Source organism: Electrophorus electricus, chromosome 6 (genome assembly GCF_013358815.1).
Source record: "Electrophorus electricus isolate fEleEle1 chromosome 6, fEleEle1.pri, whole genome shotgun sequence".
NCBI lineage: Eukaryota > Metazoa > Chordata > Actinopteri > Gymnotiformes > Gymnotidae > Electrophorus > Electrophorus electricus.
In genome coordinates this window covers 3,020,799-3,045,798 of record NC_049540.1, presented here as the reverse complement: position 1 = coordinate 3,045,798, position 25,000 = coordinate 3,020,799, and the positions used below count along the sequence as shown (strand labels likewise).

Genomic DNA, 25,000 nt, shown 5'->3' with positions numbered 1-25,000 from the left:
CGTCTAGCGTCTGCACCTAGAGAGAGCACCTCGCACTCCAGCACACTGTAGACATCTTCTGGGGGTCTGGGGCTCTGACACTGTGTTTCTCATTAGCCTTATGTAATCCCTCCGTCAGCACTTTGGTTTGTAGGAGTGTGTCATCGCAGGTCACGGGATTAGATTTCAGTACAAGGCCCAAGAAAAATGTCACCCCTTCTTTCTTTTTTTGAAAATCCTGATATTCTTTCTTTTTTTTTCCTCTGCCAGATTTCTTGTTTAAAGCTCTGGCAGACAATAGTGCCTCTGTGGTATGTGCCAGGGTATTTCACAAAACTGATTAAACTTTGAGCATGTCTGTGTAAGTGTGTGTGTGTGTGCGTGTGCATGTGTGTGTGTGTGTCTGTGTGTGTGTGTGTCTGTGTGTGTGTGTGCGTGTGTGTCTGTGTGTGTACATGTGTGTGTGTGTCTGTGTGCGTGTGTGTCTGTGTTTGTACGTGTGTGTGTGTTTGTGTGTGTGCTGACCCACCATCACCTTCAGGAGGAGATAGGAGCAGGGCATAGAGGAACAGGGCTCAGTAGAACTGCTCACTGAGCGCACCCAGTGAGATGGCCGAGACAGGGCCCTCATTCTCCCTAAAGGCTTATAAAGGGTGATTGTCTCATTCTGTGTCCTCACGGAGACACAGCGGGGCAGACTCCCACAGGGTGAGCAGGACTCTAACACACAGCGGTTTATCTGTCCAGACTCTAGACAGGGAAATCCCCCCGAGCCTCAACCTGACACTCTATTGGCCACTTTGACTTCCTTTGATCCTCTGAGTTTTTGGTTGTAAGGAAATCTCATTGGGAAGAAAGAATGTCAAAGAGCCTATGGACCGTCTCTCTCTCTCTCTCTTTCTCTCTCTCTCTCTCTCTCTCTCTCTCTCTCTCTCTCTCTTTTTTTTTGTTTTTGTTTTTGTTTATTCAAACCATCTAAACATCTCTTTTCCAGACTCCTTTTTTTGGCCTTTTTGTTTATTGGCCAACTCCTCTGCGATTCTTGCATGCCGATTGGCCGCTGGCGCAGCGTTTGGAAGGCAGGTCTGAGGCGAGATGGAGTGTGGAAAAATCTCCCTGTTCCTCACAAGCATTCTTCCCATAACTCCTCACCAGGGGCACCATACACCCCCCCCCCCCCCAGCTCCTCAGCTTTCACTCTTTTTCTTTTCTTTTCATTTTTCTTCTCTCTCCTTCTTTCTCAGACTTTGTAGTTTGACCTTCTTTCGTTCTTTTCTTTCCATACCTTTTTCTGCGTTTGTTCTCTGTGTGTGTGTTTTGTTCCCCCTTCCTTTCACTCTGTTTGCGGTGGAACCTTCGTCAGTTCTGGAGGTTTGGACGTGTTAGTCACTAGCGTCTCTCTCCCCAGTGGTCCAGTCCGGTGGGCTAGGCCGGGCTCCCCCCCGGCCTCTGCACGTCACAGATGTCTCAGACAGAAATAGAAGTGGACTGGGCTGGGACTGTGGATCAGATTTTCTGCCGTTTTTTGTCAACGATCCTAATTGTGCTGTAGCTCAAATTTTGATTCAAACACTGAACAATTTGCCCCAGGCTCTCACCTCATGTGCTTATTAGCCTCTTTTCTCTCTCTCTCTCCTTCTCCCTTACTCCTTCTTGCTCTGTGTCTCCGTCTCCCTCTCTGTTTCAGTCTCTTCCTCTTTGCTTCTCATTTCATAAATAGAAGCTGAGTGGGCCGCTGATGGGGTTCAGGTTTTTGAAAGACCAACAGAAGGAATAAAAGTTGCTTTTAGTGTGTGTTTGTTTCTGAAAGTTACTGACGACATCCGCTGGATCTGTGGAAGACTGTTTTGTGTTCTGCTTTGGAGATGAAACCCCACTTATGCCATGAAACTCTTCTAATGTTTAGAGTGGTGAAATAAGGATTTGTTAAAAAACACTTTCTCTCCTTTTTCCCCCTTCTCTGTCTAACATGCACACACACGTACACACACACTTACAGATGCTGGGAAGCTGCAGACGATAATAGAGGAATTTGGCTCCACGTGCCCTCAAGGTTATAAAAGACTAAACAGAAGCCACTGCCAAGGTAAAGTGTTTGTGTGTGTGTGTGTGTGTGTGTGTGTGTGTGTGTGTGTGTGTGTGTGTGTGTGTGTACTAATATAACCTCTGGGATATAATTGAATATAACCTAGACTGGACTTAAGGACACGGGACGTGTAAAGTTAAATGTTAAATTAAATCCCTCCATGATCATATTAGGACTTTGTTTCTGTAGTTATGAAGAGTTACTGGATACCAACTAAAAGCGCACACAACAGCATATTTGGGGTCTGAGCAAGATAACCCAAACGGGTCTGATTTATCCCCAGTGGGTCCAATTTAACCCTAGTGGATCTGATTTAACCCAAGTACTTCTGACTGAACCCCAGTAGAGTGTATGAAATGAGTGTGTGAAGAGCCCTTCCTCTACAGAGGCAGGCATTTGATGAAAATCTCCCTCCCTGTGTGTGTGTGTGTGTGTAGATATTAACGAGTGCATGATGCAGGGTGTTTGTCAGAATGGTGATTGTTTGAACACTCGGGGAAGCTTCCTTTGCACCTGCAAACAAGGATACCTGTTGGACCGAACACGCTGCATAGGTAAGACATGGGCACACACACTCACACACAAACTCACAAACACACACACATTTATACACATACTGTACACAAACCTGAATATATACTGATGGGCAAAACGCACTGTGTAGGTTAGATAAACATTCTCTCTCTTTCTCTCTCTCTTTCTCTCTCTCTCTCTCTCTCTCTCGCTCTCTCTCTCTCTCTCTCACGCACACACACACACACACACAAACACACACACACACACACACACGCACACAACTGCCAGTCTGACAGACAGAACATGGGGAATAGGCATGACACACACATGCATATGAACTTTTCAGCAGTGTAGAATATGTTGAGCAGCTGGGTGTTGTGCTGTGTCGGGGCTGACTGCCATGTTGTGTCTGGGCTGATGACTGGGCTGTGACGGGGCTGACCGCCGGGCTGTGTCGGAACTGACGGGTGTGCTGTCACAGCGTCGCAGGTGGAGCAGGGCCCGTGTTACCTGATTGTGACGGAGTCTGGCCGTTGTGAGCGCGCCCTCGCCACCAACCTGTCGCGCGAGATCTGCTGCTGCACCGTGGGCAAGGCTTGGGGCAGATCCTGCGAGAAGTGCCCGCAGGATGGTACTGGTGAGTGTGTGTGTCTGTGTGTGCACAAGAGAGCAACAGGCAGTGAGCTCACACACATGACACAGCTGAACATTATATTCTGTTTCTCTGTATGCTCTCGCTCTCTCTCTCTCTTCTCTCTCTCTCTCTTTTGTCTGGCTTGACAAAACCATATTGTATTGACAAAGTATTTCTGATAAACAGAAGTAACACAGACAGTAAAGAACATAAACACAGGATGAACAGAGCAGGAAACAGCAGTATATACACTATATACCTGTGTGTGCATACATGCGTTATACATAGTACATAAACTATTCCTTTTTCTGTCTCTCTGTCTTTCTGTCCATCTCACCCCCTTCAGTTTTTCAGTTCAGTTCATTGTCTCACAGTTTTGCCAAATCTGTTACACGCAGTGGTTTTAAACACATAAATATTAATAATAAAACCGTAACGTATACCGTATACCAACATCTATAACCTTTGTTTTTCACCATCAAATGACTCCATGCTAGTGCGCCTCAATTTGCCTATAAACACACACGCGCGCGCGCACACACACACACACACGCACACACACAAACCATCACACACACAAATACAATAATTTACAGATGACTCAACACTTAGAGAACCCTGGACCGTGGTCTGGGTGTCTTTACCAGTAAAAGGTCTAGCCACAGAGAAGTGATTTGATTTGTACATTTGTGGCAGGAGACTTTTCCCTTATTACGTTGCTCATGGTTAAGGCCAAAGGCGCCCTCCCTCCCCACCTCACGCCAGTGAAAAGGCTGTTTGGGTTTCCTCCTCTTCACTATGGCTAGACAGTGGTTGTTGAGCACACGCTTGGTTAGGATCTGTTTCGGGTTTGTATCTCTGATGCTGAAGACCTGCATTCATATTCTCATATTCATATTCATAATATACACAACAAAACATAGAGATCGTCTGATGGAATTACACAAGACGAAACCGATGACATCAGCAGGACAGAACTCAGAGGAAGCTGTTGGGAGGAGGTGTGAAACAGAGAGAGTTGGATACAGGGCAGAACGTGGACACTCGTCGACGAGAGAAAAACTCAAAAAGCAACGAGAGCAAGCACACAAATATCTTTAAGGATCTATATCTTAATTCTAGTTGCTGTGTGAGAAGTAGTACAGGTACAACAGAATATATTTCCATTACTACTGCGGCGCGTCAAGCCTGTGGATTATCTCACCTTCTAATTCTCCTGGTTCCTGACTTCATCATGAAACATGAAGCAAACGCACACAGGAATACACTGGGAAGAGCAGGAGCTGTGGCTAGACCTGGAGTCTGCAGACAAATCCAGACAAAATCTACAAATGCTGCGAATGAAATTAGAAACTTCAGCTTTAGGACTTGGTTTGATGGTTAGTCCTGTGAAAACGAACACATTGGTGATGGACGAGATGCAAAGGCCCTTACAGTTAATGGACAACCGACTGAAGATGACTTAAGATACTAAAGTGCAGTTCAGTTACTGCATTTGGGATGGATCCATTTTTTCATGGTTGGGTGTAATCCATGGAAAGAGCCCTCACACTGTATGCGTTTGTTGGTATTTTTTCCAGAGTTGCACAGTATATCAGTGGTTGATATATTATTTGCTGATGAGGTCAATTTTTAATTTATCGTTATCGGTTCAATACTGGAATTTCAGCCAATAATTACAACTGATAATTTATCCAACATATTGAGCCATTTTAAGTGAAGCTTCATTTGTATATTACTACAATTAAAAGAAAAAATACCAATAATCATAGGTGGTTAATTTTCTTTTGTAATGTGCAACATGTATTTCGAATAATTTAAATATCAGATGCAATGTTTATGTGTTATTTTTGCTGTACCTGGTTTTGCAGTTATATTTAGTTTCTTTTTCTGGGGGGGTTTCATGTCATTGGCTTTCTCATACCTGCACCAGTTCAAGGTAGAAAATGACCCTTAACATTTGAGAAAAGTCAGAAATAAAATATAATGAAACTATTTTTGTTCTTCTTTGTGTTAAAGATCAACTTATGTTTACAGTGGTTATGAGATGATTTACCTGTAAAATTAATGAATGACCCATTTTGAGAGTTGAACATGTCTTACTGCACTCCATTAAAGATTATAGTTTCAACCTGATTTAAAATGCATAAAGGTAAAATGATTGGTTATTAATAATGGAATTGGCCACAACAAAGTGCTAATTATTGTGTTGGCCCAAGAAATTCAATATTCTGGTCTTATTTGATAGTGTTTCTCTCTTACCTTACATGCATGGTGCTCTAAGCCTAATAACACATCACATGAATGGCAGCAAGTTTTAACTCAACTTTGAAGTTATTTGATGCAATGAAGTGGCCTTATAAAAGCGTCCTTGTGGCTTTTCTTTTTGTGGATTCACTGCCAAAGCATTCTGTACTTTCTAAGGTGCTGATTTTCAGTGCCAGATAATCACTGTGGAATGCGTTGTTTACCTTGAGTGCGAATTTACTGTAAACTGTTATTTTTTTATTGCAATTTTGGTCTGGGCCATGTTTCCTGTCGTGGCTCTATCCTGGCAATTAAAGATGCAGCTGTGATGTTTGATCCAGCACCAATGTTCTCTGCACAGGGAAAACATTTAAATTCCCTATTGTTCTCAATGAGTCCATAGACTACAGATTGTTACAATAAAGCTATAACTCATAATCAGAGTTACTGAACAGAATTGGACTTACACTGCAACCATATTTCACCTCACATCCTTTAGTGAAGTTATTTTCACCAATTTTTATTCTGGAATTATTATTAAACAATAACAGTAAATATTAAATCAATATATGTTCTCTCTTTCTCCCCCTTCCTCTCTTCCTCTCTCCAGCCTCCTTCAGTAAGATCTGTCCTGCAGGGAAGGGAATGTCATATCTGCACTATCGTGGCACTGTGTCCATCCAACCTTTCCAGCCAAGTATAGAGCAGAGCCCTGTCTTACCTAAATCTGAACAGGGTGAGAAACACACTCACATACACATGCAAGTGCTCACATGTACACACGTATTCAACTTCATTTGTAAGTGCATAGATGTATTTGATATACTTTTGTAAATAGATAAGTATAGCTTTGCTTCATGAATTTATAATTGGTCAGCAATTAATTTCCTTCATTTGTGTTCTGTTGCAGAGATCCGTCCCCCGGTAAGTTCCTTCTGAGCACTGTTTCCAGTACACAGAGAAACAGGATGTCTGCTGTCTTTAATGGCTTCCTGATCTGTCATCTATTCACATCAACAGGAAGGGCCTTTCCAGGTGACCACACCCATGCAGCCGACACCAATCAGTACGCATGGTCCCCGCGTACCAGGTGCTCACACCTCTCCCGCTCTCTCTCGCTGTCTCTTTCTCTCACCTTTATTTCTTTCTGTTACACTCTTCCTGTCTCTCATTCTCTTTCCTTTCTTTCCTGATACTTTTCGAGCCTTAATTGTTATTCACTCTGAGTCTTCTATGTCACCTTCTCTCTTGGTCAGTTCTTGTTGCTAGGCCTACGACACACCCAATAATCCATGTGCACCCAGGCAGTGATCCTCTGGAGGCCCACACGCAGGTCTCGCGTGAGTTCCATGGCAACTGCTTATCAGACTTCACACTGATAAATTACTGATGGTGTGTGTTCTTCAGCACAGGACTAAGGTGTGTGCGTGTGCATGCGCATGTGTGGACATGTGTTTTGGTGTGTGTGTTGGCTTGTATGTGCTACAGAAATGGATGACTGCACAGTAAACCGAAACATCTGTGGTCATGGGGAGTGTATAAACACACAGAATGGCTTCATCTGCCACTGTAAGGCCGGCTACCGCCCTCACGCCAAGCTAAAGAGCTGTGTAGGTGCGTACACACACACATATTAACACGCACGCATCTGCTCGTGCTAGAGTCTGCAGCACGTGGCATACATGTCGTTTTTTTAACATTCAGTGTGTCTACGAGAGGAACTGATGAATCGAAGAGTACACCGTGTGTGTTCTGAGTTTGGAAGTGTTCAGTACAGTTAAAGGGTTAAACTAACTCCTTAACTCCACGCCCAGACGAAAACGAGTGTGAGAGGGAGCCATGTGGTCAGGGCAGGGGCACATGCATCAACACTGTCGGCTCCTACCGGTGCAACTGTCACCCTGGCAACAAGCTGGTGATGTATCAAGGGAAACGTCGCTGCGTGGGTGAGTGGCGCTTCAGTCAGCCAATCAAACGCCCCTCCACATACGATATGTGGTTTAAGAGTCAGATCTAGATCCCAGGTCATGAGATAGCACTTCTCTCTCTAGTGTGTAAGCAGCTTTTAGTGCTGATAAATGATGTGCACTGTTTTAGCTGAATGGGAAAAGGGGGAGAGATAAGAATGATCTAAAATACACATACACACACATAGGAAGCCATATTATGATCTAATGATCTAGAACACAAATACACACATAGGAAGCCATATTATGATCTAATGATCTAGAACACACATACACACACATACTTCAGGAAGCCATATTATGATCTAAACATAACATCTAAAACACACCTACACACACTTAGGAAGCCATATTAGGATCTAACGATCTAAAACACACCTACACACACATAGGAAGCCATATTAGGATCTAACGATCTAAAACACACATATACACACACAAAGGAAGCCATATTATGATCTAATGATCTAGAACACAAATACACACACATAGAAAGCCATATTATGATCTAATGATCTAAAACACACATACACACACATAGGAAGCCATATTATGATCTAATGATCTAAAACACACATACACACACACAGGAAGCCATATTATGCAGCTAATCACTGTGTGCTAATAGGGATCATATAGTATGTAATCCCTCAGGGTCCTACATGGTGTGGTTTGTTTGTTTGGTTGTTTGTGAGCATTCCTTTTGTTTACCACTGGCTGGCAGACATGAACGAGTGCTCCCATCCGGACATCTGCGGCATGGGTGGTCACTGCATCAACCTGCCTGGCACTTATAAGTGTGAGTGCCTGACTGGCTTCAGGAGCAAGTCCCGCCGCCAGCCTGTGTGTGAGGGTGAGAGAACACTCACAGACACACATGCGCACCATCACGCACACATGCTTGTGCAAACACACACACACACACACACACACATATGCGCAAACACATGCACACCCACATGGATGTGCACGCATGCATGTACACAAGAACATACACACATGCGCACACACACCAACACACACACACATGCATACGCACACATGCATACATGCACTTGCGTGTGCCTGTTGCATATCGCTTGCAAATGTGAGTGTCTAACTGAGGTTATTCTTGCTTACACACTACTGTTTGGGAGGTGGTAATAAATTGACGCTACTGTTGTGGGAGGTTATAATAAGATGATACTACTGTTGTGATAGTTTATAATATGATGAGACTACTGTTATGAGAGGTTATAATATGATGACACTACTGTTGTGGGAGGTTATAATGCGATGACACTACTGTTGTGAAAGTGACAAGCAGAAATTAGTTATATATTACTTTTTCCTCACCTCTTCTCTATCTCTTAGCTTTTCTCCTTTCTCTTTCTGTCTCCTTTCTCTGGCCTCCTACCCCCCTCCCCACTCTCCCCAGATATTGATGAGTGTTTGGACCCTAGTGTATGTCCTGATGGTCAATGTGAGAATACAATTGGATCATATGAGTGTATATGTCAGCCTGGATACCAGGCACAAAGAGGAGTGTGTTATGGTGAGTACATACACACACACACACACACACTTACTCATACGTCATAGAGACACACACACACACACACACACACACACTTACTCATACGTCATAGAGACACACACACACACACACACACACACCCACACACACACACAAGTAACTCAAGACAATAATTAGTAAAACAGCTGTTCACATTAATCTGTGAACATTCATATGCAGCTCCTATAGCACTCAGGGTTTTTTATCACCCCCTGGTGGTTGTAAAGCTTGTTGTCAGGTGACCCGATCACGTATGATCAAAGCTGCATTGAGAGTGATATTCACGTGGGGAGTGCAGTAATAGCACAGGGTTCACAGTTACAGCACAACAAATGACCTTGGCCCCAGTCTAGGTGATCAGGTTCCAACAGCTGCACCAGTAACACAGGCAATGTGGTGAATGAAAAAAGGTCAGAATAGCCGCTTGCGTGTGGGTGTGTGTGAGCGCACCTGTGCACTTTTATGGAAAGAATTTAAACTTCCCAATCACACTCACACACACACACAGACACTTCTTTCTCGTCTCTCCCTTGTTCCATCTGTCTCTGTGTCTGTCTCTGTCCCCACTCTTTCGCAGACGTGGACGAATGCCAGAAGAGAGGAGTGTGTGTGAACGGTCGCTGTGAGAACTTGCCTGGGACGTACCGGTGTGTGTGTAATGAGGGCTTCCGGCCTGAGGCTGACAGCAAGATTTGCCGAGGTCAGCTGATGACATCACACCCCCCCCCCCCCATCTCTATTTTTAGCAGTCAAAACCTTGGTGTGACACTTATTCCACAAATAAACCTTTACTCTGTATGTGTGTGTGTGTGTGTATGTGTGTGTGTGTGTGTGTGTGTGTGTGTGTGTGTGTGTGTGTGTGTGTGTGTGTGTGGGTGTGTGTGTGTGTGCGTACGTGTGTGTGGGTGCATGTGCGCATGTGTCTGTGTATGTGCATGTGTACCTGTGTGTCTGTGTCTGTTTGTGTATATGTGTGTGTGTGTGTGTGTGTGCCTTCAGACATTAATGAGTGCCAGGACAACCGCCTGTGTGCTAACGGCCACTGCATTAACACAGAGGGCTCGTTCCAGTGCCAGTGTTACCCAGGATACCAGCCCACCCAGGAGGGCAGCCACTGTGAGGGTGGGTAGGGCTAACGTGCTAACATGCTAATACACCAACACGCTAAACCCATTCCTCTACGCCAGCTCCCTGACAGAGAGAGCAGTGTCCAAGGTTCCTGATGGCTCGGTTCAGGCTGAATACTACCCTGCTCACTGATACAGGTGGAAGTGCTTGGAACACAGAGGAATGATCTCCACCAGACTAGAAAGGCATCAGTTGGAATCTAGTGAAATGCACTGGACTGTTCACATCAGAATGGAGGAAATTGTTTGAAAATGTTTGGATTTCAGAGAAATGGAATTGAGCGAAACAGAACATCTCAGAAGGGAAGGGAAGTCAGAGGACTGATCATCTGGAAAACAGAGAACATCCCATACCTTAGATCAGATCGTATACTCTACATCCTATACCCTAGATCAGATCAGATACTCTAGATCAGATCACATACTTTACATCCCATACCCTAGATCTGATCACATACTCTAGATCAGATCACATACTCTACATCACATACTCTAGATCAGATCACATACTCTACATCACATACTCTAGATCAGATTACATTCTCCACATCACATACTCTAGATCAGACCACATACTCTACATACCGTACTCTAGATCAGAACACATAATCCACATCCCATACTCTGGATCATATCACATACTCTACATCCCATAATCTAGATCCCATACCCTAGATCAGATCACATACTCTAGATCAGATCACATACTCTACATCACATACCACAGATCAGATCACATACTCTAGATCAGATCACATACTCTACATCACATACCCCAGATCAGATCACATACTCTACATTACATATTCTAGATCAGATCACATACTCTCCATCACATACTCTAGATCAGATAACATATTCTAGATCAGATTGCATACTCTACATCACATACTCTAGAACAGATCACATGCTCTACATCACATACTCTAGATCAGATCACATACTCTAGATCAGATCACATACTCTACGTCACATATTCTAGATCAGATCACATACTCTACATTATGGATGCACATTTATAATTCTGTTCATTTAAGAATTTAATTACTTTTACTAAAGTGGTGTACATGTGATCTGAGTTTTTTAGCAGTCACATGCGAACATCAGTGGTGAAGTATTCCATGTTTCTGAAGTGTACGTCAGCTGGAATGTTGATGAGTTCATGGGTTGCCTGGTTGATAAGATGTAAGCAATCTGCTTTACTGTGATGCTCCTCAGATATTAACGAGTGTGAGCGCATTTCCATCTGCCAGAGGGGGCGCTGCATCAACACCATGGGGTCCTACCGCTGCGAGTGCCAGGAAGGATACAGGCTAGTCAACGGACGCAGATGCCAAGGTGCTTACACTTACACTCACACAGACGAACACAAACACACACTCGCAAACATTCATCCCTGCTTAAGCCTGTACTGAAAATGTCATAAACATCTTTTGAATGTACAATTACAATAAAAGTGTTTTCTTTCTCTTTTTGATTCTCTCTCTCCCTCACTCTCCAACACATGCACTGTCACACAAACACACACTCAGACAAAGATGAGTGTGAGGAGGACAGGACACTATGCCAGCCTAATGGAGTGTGTGAGAACAGGCAGGGGGGTTATGTTTGTGTGTGCAATGAGGGCTTCATTCTATCCGAGGACAAGCACAGCTGTGAGGGTAGGTGTGTTTGTGTGTGTGTGTGTGTGTGTGTGTGTGTGTGTGTGTGTGTGTGTGTGTGTGTGTGTGTATGTGAGTGTTTGTGTAGTGCATGCTCATGTGTGTTTCCCATCTCATGGTTTTTGTGTGTGTGTGTGTGTGCGTCTGTGTGTTTCCCTGCACGCATGTTCTGCATGTGTATTTGTGTGCTTGTGTTTGTGTGTGTGCATGTCTATATGTTTCCCTGTGCTCATGTTCATGCCTGTGTGTGTGTGCACGTGCGTGCATGTCCTATCCAGAGGTGGAGCTGGATCTGAACAATAAGAAGGAGTGTTACCTGAACCTGGATGACACGGTGTTCTGCGACAGCGTGCTGGCCACCAACGTCACCAAGCAGGAATGCTGCTGCTCTGTGGGCGTGGGCTGGGGCGACCACTGCGAGATCTACCCCTGCCCCGTCTACCACTCCGGTACTGCTCCCAGCCCCAGGGCCACGCCAGGGCAGCCACAGAGGGAGTGAGGGGTGATGGGCCATGAGCCGCAGTGTCACGAAGGAAGATAACGATGAAACATGGTTGGAGATTTAGATGCATGGAGAGTAGACAGAGAAGCAGAGGGACTGATAGATGTACAAGAAGAGTAGCATGGATGGGTGGATAGGATCAGAAGGGATGGGTCTGTGGGTGTGTTCTGTAGGTAAATGGATGGGTCTGTGAAGGGAAGGATGGATGATTAACGATGGTGCTGTGTCGTGTGTAGCGGAGTACCACTCCCTGTGTCCAGTGGGAAGAGGCTTTTACCATGAGGAGGGCCCGACAGAGTATGGCTTACCAGTACACAGAGGTACAGACACACTCTCACACACACATCTACTTAAAGCACATACACTCACATGCATGTATTTATATATATATATATATATATATATATATATATATATATATATATATATATATATATATATATATATATAAAAGGGGTGGGACTTGATTTAAAAAATCACATTTTAATCACATTTCAATATTTAACATGAGAAATATTAATTTAAGTTTGGATGATGAATGAATCAATGAACATAAGCTTAAACTTCAAAATCTTGTTTATTTTCCCACCAGTCTACTACACAGACCAATATATGAGTGCAGAAAACACAGAGCAAACAGTTTTCAGAACACTGGAAATTCTGACCAAAAATGCCAAAGTACTGATTGACTTCAACTGCTCCCATTATAAATAAAATAAAATAGATAAAATATTGTCTACCATCATCTAAAATGGTATTAAAAAACATCCTCTGATTGACTTCAGTTCTTCTTATTCTTCCAATATCCTGAGCAAAACTCCCAAAATTAAACAACAACATAGAGCAAGTCAATCTGATCAACATTTAGTTAATTCAGTAACACAAACCCATTGGCCTTATGATAACATCTACTGCTTCCTCAGCCAGTTACTGAGACAAACTAGCCTTTCGACATTTTCAGAGGTCAATGCTGCCCTCTTCTTCTGAACTATGTTACCAGCAAGTGAGAAAAGTCTTTCACAAGGAACAGACGTGGCAGGACTGGCCAGATATTTTCGGGCCAGGGCAGGGCAGAACATTGTCTTTCTGGACGGCAGTTCGTAACTTGCATCAGCTGACGCAATTTGCAGCGTCTCTTGTAACCGTTTATCTTCGACCACAGATAGCGGTCTACAGTCCACAGCAATCCAATTCTAGTGAATTGGTCAATTTGTCTGACGTGGACTTTGACATTTTGTTTCTGAATGTAAACCCCGACATGTGGTCGAGTGTTGACTGGCGACACTGTTTGCTCGTACTAGTAAAATTATCACATTTAGCAGCTAAGTTAATATTACTGACCTGCGCGCTAGCCCCAACATGTTTTGCGTTGAGGTGATAACGAAGGGTGGAAGTGCTCCTGTGATAAGCAAACTCCTTCATGCATAAAGTGGAAATAACAACATTTTTGTTTGTACTTTCATCTGGAAGTTTCTGGTATTTAAATTTCCCATCCACCAGCGTAGCCTCTTCCGTCATCTCCATCATGCTCATCACATTGTGCGTCAATATAATCTGTATGCCTGGAACTCATGCACTGAGAAACGTTCAACGGTGCAAAAGTGTGATTAAAATGCGTTAAATATTTTATTTCGTTATTTTCCCTGTTATTAATTAATCGAAATTAACGCATTAAAGTCCCACCCCTAATATATATATCACATACACATCTACAAATGTACTCACAAGAATCAAAATAACTCATTAAAATAGGTAATTATTTAAAAACCCTAATGTAAGCAGCTAGTATAAAGCTCCCCCCCCCCCTCCCCCTCCTTCTCTCCTGTTAGATATAGATGAGTGTGTGTTATTCGCTAATGAGATCTGCAAGGAGGGCAGATGCATGAACACACAGCCAGGATTTGAATGTTACTGCCAGCAGGGCTTCTACTATGACAGCAACCTCCTTGAGTGTATAGGTAAGCTCTTATCGCACACACACACACGCCCACACGCTAACGCAGACATATACATGCAGACACACAGGGCAAATATATCAAATATATATCCACGCAAAACAAATCGTATTTACAACTCTTGCCACAAGGAGGCAGTAAATTCCCAAGTTTGCATTCAGTACAGGCCAACAGTACACCAACAACTGATTTAGAAAAGCATGGAATTGTGGGAAATACCTACAGGTTTCCATGGGGTAATGTTTTCTGTAATCTGGATGGAGATTAACTGCATACCTTCTGCACTCCCTGAAGGGCAGGAACCTGATCAGATAACAATCCCTGTCAGATACAGTTATTAAATGCTGTGTGGAGCCATGCGATATCACACGTGATGACGTGATGATGCTGACCAGTAAACCTCACAGAACATAAATCCAAAGTCCGTGAGATGGTTCAGTGATTCAGAGTGGGCATATCTCTCTCTCTCTCTCTCTCACCCTCTCTCTTTCTCACTCACTCCCTCTCACTCTCTCTCTTTCATTCTCACTCTCTGGGATCTGGTTATATATGGGTAGTGTTTTTTTTCACTCACTTATTATACATGAATAGTTATTAAACATAAAGAAAAGAACAACAAAAAGCTATTTTCTCTCTTACCCTCTCTCTCCATTTCTCTTCCTCACATTCTCCCTCTCCACTCACTCTGCTACATCGCTCTCTCACTCTCTTCCCCCGTCTCCACCCTCCCTCTCTCTCTCTCTCTCTCTCTCTCTCTCTCTCTCTCTCTCTCTCTCTCTCTGTCTGATTCAGATGTGGATGAGTGTCATGATGAATCTCTCTGCACCAATGGTCACTGTGTCAACACACGTGGATCCTTCTACTGCATCTGCAACGCACCCTGGACGCCAGATGCCACTAACAACAAGTGTATCTTCTCCGCAGTCACAGGTAGGGGGCATGCGTGAGTGTGTCTTCCTCACGGTCACAGGTAGGGGGAGTGCGTGAGTGTGTGGTTTTTTGTTGATTAAATTAATTTAATCTTACATTCATACTGTTGTAGACCTTTGTGATGTGGTTTATTTTATGTCAAATTAAACCTGGAGTAAATCACAAAGTTCTCCATTAGGATAACTTCTGAAGTATTTAAGTGTGGGGGTTTGTTTTTTGTAACAGAAATGAAGCTCAATATTTTATATGATGGTTTTAAGCATTAGAAATAATATATGTTAGAAATGTGTAATCACACTAGTGCATGCTTGTTTACACTGATGTGTGCTTCTTCCATTTATTTATAATTTTATCATTTGATTTTTTGTTCATGTGTTTTTAAGGCGACCGTTTAGTTGTTGATGGGATATGTGTGACTAAAATCAGGAAAATATATTGCCCCGTGTGAGGCTCGAACTCACGACCTTCAGATTATGAGACTGACGCGCTGCCTACTGCGCCAACGAGGCCTGGAGGCAGGAAGAAACAGCTGCGTTTTCAAAGCCCGAGAGTGCAGGGCGCACGGGGGAGGGGCGAGAATGTTTGCCTGGGAGGGCTGGGTTGTGTGAATGTCCTCATTCAGACATGTGAGAGCTTTTGTGTGTGTGTGTGTGTGTGTGTGTGTGTGTGTGTGTGTGTGTGTGTGTGTGTGTGTGTACACAAACGACTAAGCATGTCTAAGTGTCTTTTTTCTAGGGATTTACAGAGTATTGAGTTATGGTTCCTAAGCCTATAAACTCTTTGTGTGGTGTGTATGTGTGTATGTGTTTTCAGGTATAAATGAATGCCAGAATCCATCTAACTGTAAAAATGGACACTGTGTAGACACACAGGACTCCTACTATTGTATCTGCACGCCCCCCTGGACCCTGGCCACCGACCGCAACAGCTGTGTCACACCAGAGGAACAGGCCGGTAAGTGGCTCAGAACATGGTTGCTCCCATGGAGATGGTAGAGAGGGGTATTATGGGTAATGTAGTTCCCCAAAACAGTAGCAGTCATGAAATGAGACAAGGATTAGGACCGTATGACACACAAACTAGTATTATTTCTTAATATTAACCATTATAAAGTTATTACAATATGCTATGAATTTGTCAAAATGGAAAATATATTTTTTATTCTTAATTCTTGTAAGATAGAAGTGAATGGTATTTGAAAGTGAATGGCATATCATTAGAGATGTGTTAATGGTATATCATTACAAATGAGTTAATAGTATATCATTAAAGATGTGTTAATGGTATATCATTAGAGATGTTAATGGTATATCGGTAGAGATGTGTTAATGGTGTATCATTAGACATGTGTTAATGGTATATCGTTATAAATGAGTTAATAGTATATCATTTGTAAGTTGTTAACGGTATATCATTTTAAATGAGTTAACGATATATCATTAGTGATGCGATAATGGTATATCATTACAAATGAGTTAATACTATATCGTTAGAGATGATAATGGTATATCATTAGAGATCTTAATTGTATTATCATTGCAAATGAGTTAATGGTATCTCATTAAAGATGTTAATGGTATATCGTTACAAATGAGTTAATGGTATCTCACTAAAGATTTTAGTGGTATATCCTTACAAATGATTTAATGGTATCTCACTAGAGATGTGTTAATGCATAACTCACCCAAGACTGTGTGCTTCTGATGCTTCTTTCTCGTTCTTTTTCTCCCTCCTTTTCTTTCACCCCTCCCCCTCTTCTCTCTCTCTCTGCGCTCCTCTGTTCCCCTCTAGTAATGTCTGTGGTGACCCTTTCAGATGTGAATGAGTGTCTGGACCCGTCGTACTGCAGGAACGGGCGGTGTGTCAACACTCCCGGCTCCTTCCACTGCATCTGCACTCAGCCGCTCACCTTCAGCGCGGCCCTCAAGCAGTGCGTCTACGACGGTGGGTAGCCCGGCAAATCAGACACTCCGCCAGTCAGCTAAAACGTGTTAGCCCTGAAACAGTTAGTCATTTAAAGCCCCTGATCGGCCAGTCAGCTGTAATGTGTGCAGTAACTACAGGCTCTCATCATTCCTTATAACATGTTGGACATGGTAGGGTAGGAGCTGTTTGTGTTTATTGTGTGTTTGTTTTTCTTCTTCCCAAATCTTCCATTCTCTATTATTCTTTTTCTCTTCATTATCCCTCCTTTCCATGTTCATCTGGAGTCTCGGTCTCTCTGTCCCATTTCCCCGCTCTCCATGTCTTTTTCCTCCATCTCTCGCTCTCTCTCTCTCTCTCTCTTCCCCCCCTCCTCTCTCTCAGACCGCACGGCAGCCCACAAGGATGTGTGCTTTCAGGAGGTGGACGAGGACCTGATGTGCAGTATGCCACGTAACGGGCTAACGGTCACGTACTCCGAGTGCTGTTGCCACTACGGCCGCGGCTGGGGGCCCGAGTGTCGCACCTGCCCACAGAGGAACTCAGGTCAGCAGGCTGCAGTACTCCTCCATTCCTGCAGAGGGTAGTTTCTCTCTGAGAAGCAGAGGTAGGCAAACTGCAGTACTCCTCCATTCCTGCAGAGGGGAGTTTTCCCTCTGAGAAACTGAGGTAGGCAAACAAGCAAACTGCAGTACTCTTCCAGTCCTGTAGAGGGTAGTCTTACCATCAGAGAACTTGAGGTAATCAACCTGTAGTATTACCCAATGAAAAACAAAGGTGGACTAGATATTGCGCTGCTGTTGTCCTACAGAGGTCTTCCCATTAGAGAATTAATCCTAATCCTCTATGTCTTTCCGTTCTCAAATTGTGCACTATATTCTTACTGTGTGTACTTTATTAGTTTGCACTAAATGGAAAAAACAAATTACTGTGTGGTATGAAACTTGTGAGTTACCGTTAGCATGGTTAGCTCGTATTGTGAAACTGTTACCTGCAGAAATATGTCCAATCCAAATCTGTATACTGTAGGGACTTGTTCGCCTGGTTCTTGCTTACCTGTGTTTGTCCAAGAAAGGACATCTATCACTTAACGCTTCACTTTTCAGCATTTCTAGTGCCTCAACCAGATATTTCCATCATGACTCCCAGTGTGAACACTATGTGAACTAGAAGTGTGTGTGTGTGTGTGCAGTCATCTTTAACAGGCTATGTGAGATGCACCTGGAGACGGAGTCAGATGGAGACGGAGACTTTTTAGTCGCTTTCTCCAATTACAACCCAGGTACCTTCCTAGCAGCCAATCAGAGAGTGTTTACCTCACGGAGGCGGGGTTTTGAACATCTGAAGTAATTTATCAGATTTTGTCATAGAACCACCAGGAAGACCTTTAGACTTAAAAACTCCTGACTCTCCATCTCTCTTGCACTCTCCATATCCCTCTCTTTGACTCTCTGACTCTCCATCTGTCTTTTACTCTCCATATCCCTCTATGACACTCTGACTCTCCATCTCTCACTCTCCATATCCCTCTTTGACTCTCTGACTCTCCATCACTCTTTGAATCTCTCTGACTCTCTCTTTCACTCTCCATATCCCTTTGACTGACTCTCCATCTTTCACTCCCCATATCCCTCTTTAACTCTCTCTGACTCTCCATCTTTCACTCTCCATATTCCTCTTTGACTCTGACTTTCTCTTTCTCTATATCTCTCTGAATCTGTCTTTCTCTCTCTCTCTCTCTCTCTCTCTCTCTCTCTCTCTCTCTCAGAGCGTGATAGTTCAGAGGAAGACTCGGATGAGTGTAGCTGTGCTAATGGCCGATGTGTACGTTCATACCTTGGTACCATGTGTGAGTGTAACCCTGGCTTCAGACTGGACCATTCACGAACGCGCTGTATAGGTTAGTACACACACACACACTTAAACAAAACATTTTTCCTCATGAGAAAACATCAGGGAGAATTGAAGTTCCTATGATTTGTTTGTGTGTGAGATTTGCACTTTCAAGATTTGAAGTTTCAATGATGTGTTTGTGTGTGAGATTTGCAGTTTCGAGATTTGAAGTTTCTATGATGCATAACGTCATGACACATCTTGATGAGTCACAGCGATTCCTCATATAACAGCCCACACAAACACAAAAAACACAAGTGCCCTCACACATAATCAGTACAGACATATATACTCATGTACTGCTATACTGGAGTATATTTATATAGTACTTTCACCTCTTAGAAGAAGCACTGTGCTTCCACAGCTGGTGTAGATCCTCTGTGGGAAACGCCCCGTTTCTCTGGAAATCTTGTGTACTTGACTGCATCTCTATGCCTTTTAGTACAGTACACTGCTGTCACTCCCTGGAATCTGTTTCAGATATATATAAACACAAAAGTACATTTTGTGGTGTAGCAGCTGGTTCTGAAGTTGCTTACTGAGGAAGTGTGTTTTTGATCATTCTAAATGAGTGACTCACCCTGTTTTCTTCACCCTCCTTTGTCTCTCTCTCCCTGTCTCACTCTCCCTGTCTCACTCTCCCTGTCTCTCTGTTCCTGTCTCTCTCTGTGTAGATATAGACGAGTGTGAACGGGGCATGCGTGTGAACGCCTGTAAGAATGCACGGTGTGTGAACACGATGGGCTCCTACAAGTGCAACTGCAAACACGGCTTTGTCCCCACACGCAGACCCAACACGTGTGTGCCTGCACGGGCGTCGTAACACACACACACACACACGCACAGACCCAACACGTGTGCCTACATGGGTGTTAGAACACACACAAACACAGACACATACACATGCGCACAAACACACCTCATAAAAATGGACGCAGAGCACTTAGACACACAAACAGTGGGTAGGCATTCATATATACACACACAGACACACACACTTCTCATCTACTCTCCTATAATTTTCTGTGGTTGATTAGTTTCTTGTCTTTTTCTATTCTGAGCTTTCAGTTGAAATACCACAAACTGTTTATTGTGTTTATAGTGACTGTTGTTATTTTTATGGATGTGGGAAAATCTAATGTCTTTTAGTAATGAGTCTCATTCATTGGGATATGTAGGGTACTAGTTGGGTACAAGTACTGAACAACTGAAATATTTTCAAACTTCTTAATTTTCTTAAGATGCCATGAAAATGACGCTCCATATAATGTTTTGCTGAAAGCCTTAGCTCACTTTATAACTGGGAGAGAAAGCAATGTCTTTGTTGTTGTTGTTGTTGTTGTTTCAACACTGACATTTTATTTTACTTTTGAAACGTATATATATGCTTTGACCTGAGCGCGGGTCCAGAGTTGTGTGCTATCCATGGTTGTACTGCTCTCTATCGGAGAGCTCTGTGCACAAAATGTTTGCTACTTGTGGCCTATCTTGGAGTCTCATTTACAAGTATGTTTAGAGCATGGAGATTGTGTGAAGTCAGCCGGCAATTCAGTGATTGGGTGAGAGCTCCATCATGCTACTGAACTGGAAAGCACAGACCGTTATAATGTGTGCCAAATGTCCCAAAGGATCATGCTTTCGAGCAGTTTCCCTTGGGTAACATTTATCACCTAACCTCCCGATGTGATTAGTGAGAGGGCAGGTTCTGCGGTAAAAGAAAAAAAAAATCCTTCTTGTCTGTCATCATAAAGTTCTTGTAAATATTTATTCATTTTTGGACTCTAGAGACGTGGGACAAACACTTAAAGCATTCTTTCACATCTAACACGCCTATGTCCGATTCGCCCACACGTAGGATTTTGTAACTGCCTGAATGTTTGCTGTGTTGAGGAGGTTGCAGTCTGAAAGTAGCTTTGGTACAAAGCAGACACATGACTACACCCAAGAGGTCAAGTCAGGGGGCCTTTAGAAGACGTATGGATAGATATGCAAATAAGAACACTTCTGTGGACCTCCCCTCAACGATGGTTGGCCAGTACCGGACAGAGACTCATTTCTACCAAAGAATAGAACAATAAATCTGAGATGAAATCCAACCAACAAAGATGACTGTTGTGCCTGTGTTTCTATATTTTTCATAAGGACATGGTTTTCTCCTTAACTTTGTTCTCTTTCTTTGTCAAGGGTACGCAATTAGCCTTTAATTTTCCAAACAAATGTGTACTGTATGTGATGAGGTGATGTGATGATCTCGGGCATGGAGATTTATTCATTCTAGCATTGACTTTGCTTTTATAGTTAATAGCATCGGAACTGTTAACATTCTTTTGTATTCAACAGAAAGTATATGAACTCCAATGTATCAAAGCAATGTTCAAAGAACCTGAAAGTGAAATCTTGGAATCTCAGATTGGCCATAGCAGCCCCACCTTGATTCAGTGGTGGGTCTGGTTAACAAGCAGGAGACAAGGCCACACGCTTTCTCTCCTACAACACCCGCCAGGAGCCCCACTTCCGTCACTACTCAATATATCACGGGGAAAGTGGGGAAAGTATGTGGACACCGCCCCAGACAAACATTGGCAGTAGAATGGGTCATACTGAGAAGCTTAGTGACTTTAAACATGTTGCCGTCATAAGATGACTCCTTGGCCACAAGTGAGTAAATATTTGCTCTGCTGTGTCTGCCCTGGTAAGTGCTGTTGTGAAATGGAAGGGTTTAGGACAAACAACAGCTCAGCCGTGAAGGACATGCAATGCTGAGTGTTGAGGGGAGTGGTGTAAAGCATGGATGGATGGATATCTAGCAGTCTCATATATAGGTGTGATGGTCAGATGTCCACATACTTTTGGCCCTTGGCATATTTCAGGCCATTAGCTTTCTGAAGCAGAAAGGACTCTGGTTTCCCGATTCTGCTGGAATTGCACCATGCAGCGTGAGCAAATCATGAATAAAACGGCTTCAGACTGACACCACCCTCCCCGTTATGAACCACACATGCATAACACACACTCACCACACAATTATAATGTATTTGGACTCACTGGTCTGGATGATCAGCTTCCATTCCTCAAAGTTTCTGTATCTTCGGCACAGGTAAGGTTTCTGGGGATTACTTTTTTAAATTAGGCAAGATGTCATGCAATTTAAAAGCTTGCTATTACCATAATGAAATTTTGAAAAACTTATGATTATCTTTATAAGTACACATATAAGGAAATGGAAAGTATAGAGATGTCCATATAAAAAGATATTCTTAAAAATACAGATATTCACAAAAATACAAATATTAATTTTAATGAAGTCCCTTACTCTAGCCTCACTCCACAAGAATAATTTGTATTATTTTAAAGCTTTAGGCAGTTCAGCTGAAATGGAGACATGAACTGTATGAACAGAAACTTTGCAGCAGGCAGTTCAGATGTAGCTCTTTAAATGGAACCAGTTGCAGGCGTTTCCTCCAGTGCTGTGGTTTCAGTCGCTTTGCTACCACAGCTGCTGTTTTTATGTGATATATATGCTGTGAGTTTGGCTATAAGCACTGTGGCTGTAGCTAATTCCCCTTGGGTTACAGATGTTAGTCAGATTTCAGTGGCTCTGCTGAGGTCATGGTTACTGCTGTACCATCTATAATCGATCTGGATGTAGCCATCGCTGGTCCAGCCACCACCGTGTTACCGTCTCCACCCATGGTTGTAGCCAGTTGTACAGTCACCCAGATCAGTCCTCTAATTAAAAACTTAATTCATCTTACATTAACTGCTTATAAATAAATAGTTTGCAGTCTGCAGCTTTATAACTGGGCACATTCAGATCTGAAATGCTGATCTGAGATCAGACTGGTCCTCCCAGACACTTCTTCACTGGTCACACTGTCAATTTGGGCCGCTAAGTCAGTGCTCCGAGTGGTTAAGGAGAGTGGAGAGCTTTTTTCTTTTCCAAATAAAACCTGTTTCAATTTACTCTAAAAGTGGTTGGGCATCACCCCTCTACTTTGAAAAGTGGCAGGTTAAAATGTAGCAGTGCCTGCTTACCCCTGTGGGTCCAAGCGAGTGCAGGTAGGAAGAGACCGACCAAGTGAATGCAGGCAGGGAGAGACCAGCTAAGCCAGTAAAAAAAAAAAAAAAAAAAGTACTACTTACTATCTCATTGGCTAACAGAGTACCTGGGGCACCTAAACAGCCTAATGATGTCATGCACTTACAACAATGCCATCACACACATTTTTAACACACGCATTCTGAAAAAATGGTCGCAGTCCAGAGCCCTGGGTGCCATCTGACGTAATGCTGAGCAAAGATCTAGAAACAGTGCTGTGACTCTTCTGCTGGTGGAGCAGCTGGTGGAGATACTGGTGGAGGTCGTGGATGGGCAACTCAAAGACAGCCATACCAGCACTGGCCCAGATCTTTTCTCCCCAGTGCTTTATCTGATTTATACACCATGGTCTTGTGACACTGCAGTTAGCACAGTACTGTTGTAGTATGCTGAAGCTCTGGTTAACTTCCTTCTGGCATACTCCCTTCATGAATCAGGTGCAGATTAGACCTCCGTGCAGTTACAGCAACGTTTTCTCAATGGAATGTTGTAGTATTTCTTTCTCATAAATTTTCCTCACTTTCTTACCTCAGTGGTACGTGATTGGCTGAGACTGTGCACATGACCTGAAACTGTCAGCTGGGTTACAGCGTATTTGCATATAAGACACACTGCCCAGACAGGTGGATGTGTCATCAGAGAGTTGTGTAGTAGCTCTAATATTTCTTTGTATTAACAGTTTTATCTTAAAAAAGAAAAGAAAGCAACAGTTTATAAAACATACAATTATACAATAAATGTTAACATTTTAAATATTTCAGTATAGAACATACATCCGGTATTTCAAATATAAAGTGTAAATGTTTAGTCATCTCAGTATCTCTGAGTAAAGGTAGTGATTTCATTTCCCATGGAATAAATCTACACCAAATTTAGAACTGTAAATGTGTTCGTTACTTGCCTTAATAGTCAGCCTTACTAGAAAGGATTGCTCGCCCCAACCGCCTTAGCAGTGACCAGTGGCTATTCATTATGTTATAAATAATCTGACCAAAAAAATGTTAACTTTTTATTTCAAAAGTTAACAATACTATTATTTTCAAAATATAGCTTAAATTATAAATAACATTTTAATGAAATATGCAGTTTTCAGTATCATAAAAGCTTACCCTACGTAGATATGGAAAATACATTAAAACCATTTTAAAACCATGTTTATTTCGGTACCAATGGCCAAGACCAAGCCGACTACTTATAAAGTGTTAATACTCCAACTAACCTAACGTAAGTTACTAACCTAACTAGCTAGCGTCCATGTTCTGGCAGCTGGGAGGCTCGCCTAGCTAACCTCGATTCACTAACGGAAACGTCAAGGTAAACCACGAAACTAATAAAATTCTAGTGTGAGTTACGTTATTCAAGAGTTATCTCCGCTACAATTAACGCTAGACTAGCGGAACGCCATTGTTTAGCGTTATATTTAACCGTTATTCAGTAGTCAGGCGGGGCCCCCTTGGGGAGTTCAGGTCTCAAGTCGTCATTGCGAACCTTTTGCACATCGCCACTGCTGTGCTTTAGTTTGTCAGTCCTCCTGGGCCCCCCACTCCGCGGCACCTCTGACAGTGACGTTAGCGGAGTAAGCTAGAAGGAGGCTAAGGGCATAGTTTGTTTTTTTGTTTTTGTTTTTTGCAAATGGAGGAATATAAATGCAAATGTAGACCTTAGCTAGATCTGGCAATGAGATATTTATTCGCTGCACTGTTGAGTTTTAGTTTTCTGGATTTTGCAGAGAATAACCAAAATAATTGAAATTGTTTAAGCCAACCACAAATTTTGTAGTACCTGGATAATTCAGCAATTGGATGTTATAAAATAATTGTAATTGTAATGCTAAGGACAGGAAAGCAAACGGATATAACAGACCCATAATGAGTCAGTATATAGTAGCATTTCTGTGGAATATGAGACATGGTGATGGCATGAAAT

The 25,000-nt window shown here is 42.8% G+C and overlaps 1 protein-coding gene and 1 non-coding gene across 4 annotated transcripts in view; one reads left to right on the top strand and one right to left on the bottom strand.

Moving 5' to 3' along the window:
- ltbp3 (latent transforming growth factor beta binding protein 3) overlaps positions 1–21,079 on the top strand; it is a 45,458-nt gene extending 24,379 nt beyond the window's left edge. The window contains exons 6-30 of one of the 3 annotated variants that reach the window (XM_027032089.2): positions 1,979–2,065; positions 2,503–2,619; positions 3,063–3,218; positions 6,073–6,198; positions 6,373–6,386; positions 6,483–6,552; positions 6,719–6,802; positions 6,951–7,076; positions 7,277–7,408; positions 8,154–8,282; positions 8,847–8,963; positions 9,562–9,684; positions 9,984–10,106; positions 11,330–11,449; positions 11,644–11,772; positions 12,051–12,221; positions 12,511–12,594; positions 14,104–14,232; positions 15,022–15,159; positions 15,973–16,113; positions 16,975–17,103; positions 17,467–17,628; positions 18,275–18,364; positions 18,851–18,982; positions 19,650–21,079. In XM_027032089.2, coding sequence (XP_026887890.2) covers positions 1,979–2,065; positions 2,503–2,619; positions 3,063–3,218; positions 6,073–6,198; positions 6,373–6,386; positions 6,483–6,552; positions 6,719–6,802; positions 6,951–7,076; positions 7,277–7,408; positions 8,154–8,282; positions 8,847–8,963; positions 9,562–9,684; positions 9,984–10,106; positions 11,330–11,449; positions 11,644–11,772; positions 12,051–12,221; positions 12,511–12,594; positions 14,104–14,232; positions 15,022–15,159; positions 15,973–16,113; positions 16,975–17,103; positions 17,467–17,628; positions 18,275–18,364; positions 18,851–18,982; positions 19,650–19,798 — 2,978 coding nt within the window. In that variant the 3' untranslated portion in view covers positions 19,799–21,079. Of the gene's footprint in view, positions 1–1,978; positions 2,066–2,502; positions 2,620–3,062; positions 3,219–6,072; positions 6,199–6,372; positions 6,387–6,482; positions 6,553–6,718; positions 6,803–6,950; positions 7,077–7,276; positions 7,409–8,153; positions 8,283–8,846; positions 8,964–9,561; positions 9,685–9,983; positions 10,107–11,329; positions 11,450–11,643; positions 11,773–12,050; positions 12,222–12,510; positions 12,595–14,103; positions 14,233–15,021; positions 15,160–15,972; positions 16,114–16,950; positions 17,104–17,466; positions 17,629–18,274; positions 18,365–18,850; positions 18,983–19,649 lie in introns of all 3 variants that reach the window. The other 2 variants (XM_027032088.2, XM_027032090.2) reach the window with 2 other exon arrangements.
- On the bottom strand, positions 15,596–15,668 carry trnam-cau. The gene has a single exon. It is a non-coding gene; the product is annotated as a tRNA-Met (tRNA).
- Positions 21,080–25,000: the final 3,921 nt, after the last annotated feature.